Genomic DNA, 6436 nt, shown 5'->3' with positions numbered 1-6436 from the left:
AAAAATATTTTCAATTATTTTTTTAATTATTTTTTTTTTCTTTTTTTTTTTTTTTTGTGTTTTATTATAATTTTATATTTTATATTTATTTTTTATTTAAACACTCACATACACACACTCACAAAAGACATTTATTTAGAGACCAAAAAAAAAAATAATAAATTTTAAAAAAAAATAAAAAATAAAAAATAAAAAATAAAAAATAATAATACTACACACACAAATTTTATTATTAATAATAATTATTAAAATTTTTTATTTTATTTATTTAACATATTTTAGACATTAAATATTTAAAAACACTACCACCTGTCATTTTTTTTATTAATATATTTTTATAAAACTAATTTCCTAAAAAATAATAGGGATAACATGTAAATAAAAACAAATTAAAGGTTTAAACATTTCAACTTATTAAAAAAAAAAGATGGATATAACTCCAACATTTTCTCCAAACATAAGACCAATCATACATCATCACCAAACAGTACCACCTTTTACTATACCACCACCTGATCAATCAAATTCTCTCTCTCCTCTATCTTCTCCCTCCTTGCTATCACTACATCAATTTCAACTTAATCAACAACTACTATTACAACAAACAAACAATAATATAAACAATGTAGTCGATATAAATAATAATAATAACAATAATAATAACAATAATAATAATAATAATAATAATAATAATAATAATAATAATAATAATAACAATATAAACCCTGTAAATACGAATAACAACAATGCTAATTTTCAAAGAGTTTTAAATAATAACGAAAATGTAAATAATTTTAACACAGTAAATACAAATGTATCACCATCAACAAATACAACTCCTAACAGTGTTGGACATTTAAGAGTTGATATACCAAATAATAATAATGCGGCAGTTGATAATAATATCAATAATAATAATTTTAATAATAATAACAATAATGCAACACCAAATATAGAGCTAACAACACCAAACTCATTAAGCGTACCAACTACACCGATGGTTGCCCCCCAGATGCCATTTTCTCAACCACCACCCTTACTAAGCTCAATGAATACTCCTATAAATAACTCAACTTCAAACCCATCAACCCCAAGAAATGATAGAGATTTATTAAGAAGACTAGCTGTAACAAATAGCAACAGTAACAACATTTTGTCGCCAAATACATTTAGTTTAAATAGTAATAGCAACAACAGTACGTCTCCAACTCTACAACCATTGAATATAAATAGTGTATGTTTTATTTATAACTTTAAAAAAAAAAAAAATAAAAAAAAAAAAGGAATATTAATATTTTTTTTAAATATATAGAACTCATCACCCACTACCACAACCACTACCACTACCACCACTACAAATTCAAATCTCAACAACTTATCAATTGAAATGGATGAACAAGTTGTTCCAAAACAATCATCTCCACTTATAACTTCTTCAAAAAAAAGGATAAAATTAAATGTATAAAAAAAAAAAATATATAAATATAAATATAAATATAAATACAAATATAAATAAAATAGTTAATAATAAACAACAGGTAAATCTATCTCATTTTGTCTCTTTTTTTTTAAAAAAAAAATTAAATATATAATCATCAAGTATACTATATTTAGATTTCTTTATTAATCACCAAAATTTAAAAAAAAAAAATAAAAAAACACTCAAAATACAATATTGTGTGAGTCAAAAAATTTCCTCTTTTTAAATTAAAAAAACACACAACACACCAACAAATAAATAAATATGATAAAAAATAATTAAAATAATATTTTTTTTAAATTATTTTTTTTTTTAAATAATTTTTATTTTTTTTTTTTTTTTTTACCTATCTGAAGTAACAAATTTAATTTCATTTTTTTTTTTTTTAAAGTTAAAAAAAAAACTAAATTCATATAACAATTAATTTTTTAATTATATATAAAACAAAGCTATAATAAAAAAAATGTTTATTCTTTCTATTGTTTGTTCAATTTTCTCTGCAGCTTTTGTTGTACTTTTATCAAATGTCACCTTAACAATTTTAAAAACATTACAACAAGCCATAATACCAGTAAGTAAATTTTCTATTATTAATCAGGGATTAAATTATTAATTTTAATTTTTTTTTTTTTTTTTTTTTTTTTTCATAATCATCAAATTAGTTTATTAAATCACAAAATCTTCCAGTTTCAGAATTAGTCCTTTCGTTCGTTAATGATTTAATTTCATTCAAAGATTATAACTTATCCCACGTCTTATTACTTTCAGTTGTAATTTCGGTACTTGCTTTAAAAAGAGAACTTTGTGGTAGTTGCGGAACCCCTTCAAATAGTGCCCAATCAGGTAGTAGAAAAGTCAAATAGACAACTTAATTTTCATTATTTCTTTAAAATAGTTAAAAAAAAAAATTAAATACACCAAATGGTATTATTCAAATAAATTAATAAAAATTGGAAATTAAATAAAAAAAAATAAAAAATATTAATATGAAGAGATAAAAAAAGTAAAAAGCCATGTATTTAAATTTTTATGGCGGTTAATTTGTGTGTTAAAAATTATTTGAACATATTTTTAATTTTTTAAATCTTTTTAAATAGATAATATGGGGGTAAAAGAGAAACAGATAGTGAAAAAGAGAAAAAGAGAAAAAGAAAAAAATAAAAGCAATGAAACTATTAGTGTTCTCCATGAAGATGATGAGCACCAAAAAAATCTATAGAAGTTTGTAAAAACCTTTGACCCTGAATAGAACGGAATGTATTGTGGAAAATAATAAAACATTATACTATCTTTATATATTTTATCCAAAGGGAAATAATATCTCTTTTTATATTTTGTTCATAAAAAAAAATAAAGAAAATTACTTTTATTTTAAAAAAAAATTATTTTTTTTTTTTTATTTTTTTTGATTTTCATTTTTTTTTTTTTTTTGATTTTTAATTTTTTTATATTTTTTTTAGTTTTTTATTTGTTTATTAACAGTAATAATGTCAACCTCCAAAAAAGAAATTAAAAAAACAACAAATACATCAAAGGATGAACCTAAAAACGAGGTAAAACAAAGAAAAAAAGAAGACTCTTCTACAACCACTACAACTACTACAACCACTACAACTTCCACAAATGATGAAATTAAAAGTGTAGACAAACTTAAATTAAACTACCCAATTTTTCATTGTTCATCTTCAAGCGTATCCAAAGAACCATATATCGCATGTGGTGGTGGTGGTGGTAAATCAAAAACAGGTGTACCAAATGCAATTACATTATTAAAATGGAGTGAAAAAGAAAACAGTTCAGAGTTTATAAATATTGACCAAATGGAAACTGAGGATTGTATCCCATATATCGCATTTAACGACAGCAAAAACCAACTAGCCTATTTTATTGGCTCACACATCTATATTGTATCATATAAAAACAATCGTTTGGAAAAGGTCAGCGACTTTGATTCAAATCAAAATATACCCGAAACAGCCTTCAACACCGCAGGCAATTCAGGAAGCGTCTCACCTTCATCAACACCAACTGTTTCATCACAACCAACAAAAAACACACCATCAACATTAGAAAGAATTAGATTCAATAAAAAAGGTGACCGTCTCATAACTATCGATAATAACAATTTAATTTGTGTTTGGAGCGTTCCATCATGCGAGTTTGTAAGATTAATTATTTCAGGACATCAAGGTGAAATTACAGACATTGATATTCATCCAGCATCATCTCATATTGTTACCACCTCACGTGATTGCTCTGCCAAAATTATCAATTTAATGAATGGTAGAGTCGAATTTACTCTTCAATACAAACCAAAACCAAAATTAGCTTTTAGAGGCTGTAGATTCTCACACGATGGTCTTTATATTTACACTGCCCAATCATTACCACGTACTAAACAGACTACTGGTTGCACTGTACTCACCAAATGGAATTTCACAAACGGAAATGAAGAATTCTCAAGAGAAGTCGATACTTTCCACAACACCACATTCGACCTCTCTCCAGATAGTAAAACTATAGCAATCAGTAACGGCAATAGCCATATCCTTGCATTTAACTCTGAATCATTCAAACAATTAGATAAATGGGAGCCTCACGAATTTGTAATTACTGGTGCCTGTTTTTCACCAGATAGCTCAACCATATTCTCTTGTTCAGCCGACTATACTTGTAAATCACATAGAATCGGGTCCTATTCAACCAATAACTCTAAATGTTTGTATTTTTATTATTATTATTATTATATATATAATATTGATAATTTCTTTTATTAACAATTTATTAAATATTTTATTATAGATTTTAAGGTATTATTTATTTTAGCAATTTTTATTTTAATAATTTCTGCAATAATAGGAAAATTAAATCAATTAGAATAAAATATAATAGTATTTAAAAAATAAAATAAAAAAATAATTATAAACAACCCTTTTTAATTAAAAGGGGTATTTATATCAATAAAGAACTTTGATGGGTGTTATTTAATTTTAAATTTAACCTTTTAATTTTTTATTTTTATTTTTTAATCAAATTAAAATAAAATATTTTATTTTTTTTTTTAATCAAATTTCTTAATTATTTTTTTGAAAGATTTTTTTTAAATTAGTTTGTATATTAGATGTGTATATTTGAATTTCAAAAAACTGATTATAATAAGAATCGTGTCTCTTAATATTAAACTTTATATGAACACATTTGTTTAATTTTTACAAAATAATTTGTGGCTTACAATAATTTATATTATTGAATCACTTTTCAATTTTAATACTATTTTATATGTAGCATAGATATATATGTATGAAATTATCAAAATAAAAACATATTGGTGAATATTTTACTTTTTTTTTAAAAAAAATTATTATTGAAAAAAAAAAATATCAATGATAGTATATGCCACACTCAAACATATAAAAAATGTAATATTTCTAAATAAATTTAAATATAAAATTGTGTGTTTGTTTGTTTGCTTTTTTGTTTGTTTACTTGTGTGTGTATGTGTGTGTATGTGTGTGTATGTGTGTGTGTGTGTGTTAGTTAGATTGAGGTTAGTGTGGTGATTCAAAATCTTTATTAATTTGTTTTTTATTTTATTTTTTTTTTTTTGATTTATATTTATTTTATTTATTTTTCAATTAAAAAAAACAATAATAAAATAATTATACAATCATATGTTCATTTGATTTTATTTTAAAACTCTTATATAATAAACCTTTCTATTACTATATAACAAATTAATTTTTTATATTGTTTATATATTTCCGTGTTAATAGTGTAGAAGAATAGTTTATGTTTAATTTTTAATATAACTATATTTTCGGCTTTATCAAAAAGAAGTTTTATTTAATGGTAAAATATAGATTTAATTTGTAAAATAAATAAAAAAAATAAAAATTTAAGTGTTGTTATGTTCAAATATTAGTTTGTATTTTGGTTCCAAAAGTTTTTTTTCCTTTTCCCAAACAAAAAAAGAATGAAATACTCATTTTGGGCTTTATGTTAAAAAAAATTTGGGATTTAATACTATTGTTATTATTATTTTCATTATTTTTATTTTCATTTTCAATTATAATAATAATTAAAAAAAAAAAAAAAGTTTTATAGTTTTTTTAATCATAAATTATCATAAAATATTTTTTTAAAATTTTTTTTAAATTTTATTAAAAAAAATATATTTTTTTTGTTTTGTTCAAATAATTACACTATTGTTATTTGGTATGTACAATTTATTATTGTATTATTTAGAGCAATCACAAAAAAATCTCCAATAACTACCTAAACATCCAGTGATATAATGGGAATGCATTCATTCACTTTTACAACAATGTATGTATTTATTATTATTTTTATTATTTTTATTATTGTTATTTATTTTAATATCAATTTATTTTTTAAAGTTTGTATAGTTTTTTCCACTTTTTTCCACTTTTTTTTCACCCATTTTTTCCAATACCCATTTTTTGTGTGAGGAAGTTGCCAAAACCCATCATTCATATAGAAAAAAAAAAAATTTCTTTGATCAATAAGTTTTTGTTTTTTTTTTTCGTACTTTTCCTTGTTATTTACGGTTAACACACTTTCCTTTATAAATCTTTTATGCTCTCAATGAAAAGTGTTGTGTTATTTTGCAAATTCAAAAAAAAAAATACAAAACTTTGCAAATTTCTATCACCATTATTTTTTTTTTCATTTTTTTTTTTTTGGTGCAGATATTTATAATGATCATGCGACCACACCCATTTTTATTTTTTTAAAAAATCAAATAAAAATACCTTTTTTTTTTTTCTTTTTTTTTAAAAATAAAATTTTATTTTCGTATTGTTTTGTTTTTTTTTTTTTTTTTTTACATTACATTGTATATTTCATTTTATATTTAATTATAAATATATATCATTTATTTTTTTTAAATGATTCAGTTTGATCAATAAAAAATAAAAAAATTAAAAAAAAAAATTT

The 6436-nt window shown here is 21.8% G+C and overlaps 3 protein-coding genes across 3 annotated transcripts; all 3 read left to right on the top strand.

Annotated features, from left to right (window-relative positions):
- Positions 1–427: 427 nt before the first annotated feature.
- DICPUDRAFT_159958 (uncharacterized protein) lies at positions 428–1465 on the top strand (the record flags this gene model as incomplete). Its single annotated transcript, XM_003294830.1, has 2 exons — positions 428–1234; positions 1313–1465. 2 exons carry the CDS (start codon positions 428–430, stop codon positions 1463–1465), a joined length of 960 nt encoding a protein of 319 aa, XP_003294878.1.
- Positions 1466–1886: 421 nt separating this feature from the next.
- On the top strand, positions 1887–2476 carry DICPUDRAFT_93302 (uncharacterized protein). Its single transcript, XM_003294829.1, has 2 exons — positions 1887–2051; positions 2143–2476. Exons 1-2 carry the CDS (start codon positions 1944–1946, stop codon positions 2341–2343), a joined length of 309 nt encoding a protein of 102 aa, XP_003294877.1. The 5' UTR covers positions 1887–1943; the 3' UTR covers positions 2344–2476.
- A 491-nt stretch (positions 2477–2967) lies between these two features.
- Positions 2968–4686, top strand: DICPUDRAFT_159956 (uncharacterized protein; the record flags this gene model as incomplete). The annotated part of the gene is made up of 2 exons (XM_003294828.1): positions 2968–4202; positions 4590–4686. The coding sequence occupies 2 exons, from the start codon at positions 2968–2970 to the stop codon at positions 4684–4686; spliced, it is 1332 nt and encodes a 443-aa protein (XP_003294876.1).
- Positions 4687–6436: the final 1750 nt, after the last annotated feature.

This window comes from Dictyostelium purpureum (assembly GCF_000190715.1).
Source record: "Dictyostelium purpureum unplaced genomic scaffold DICPUscaffold_653, whole genome shotgun sequence".
Classification (NCBI taxonomy): Eukaryota; Evosea; class Eumycetozoa; order Dictyosteliales; family Dictyosteliaceae; genus Dictyostelium; species Dictyostelium purpureum.
This window is presented reverse-complemented; position numbering and strand designations above follow the sequence as displayed.

Excerpts from the sequence above, each read along its gene's own strand:
- DICPUDRAFT_93302 (XM_003294829.1), top strand. The coding sequence starts at position 1,944 with ATGTTTATTCTTTCTATTGTTTGTTCAATTTTCTCTGCAGCTTTTGTT. Across the intron at positions 2,052-2,142 it reads TACAACAAGCCATAATACCA|TTTATTAAATCACAAAATCT; the intron begins GTAAGTAAATTT and ends TCATCAAATTAG.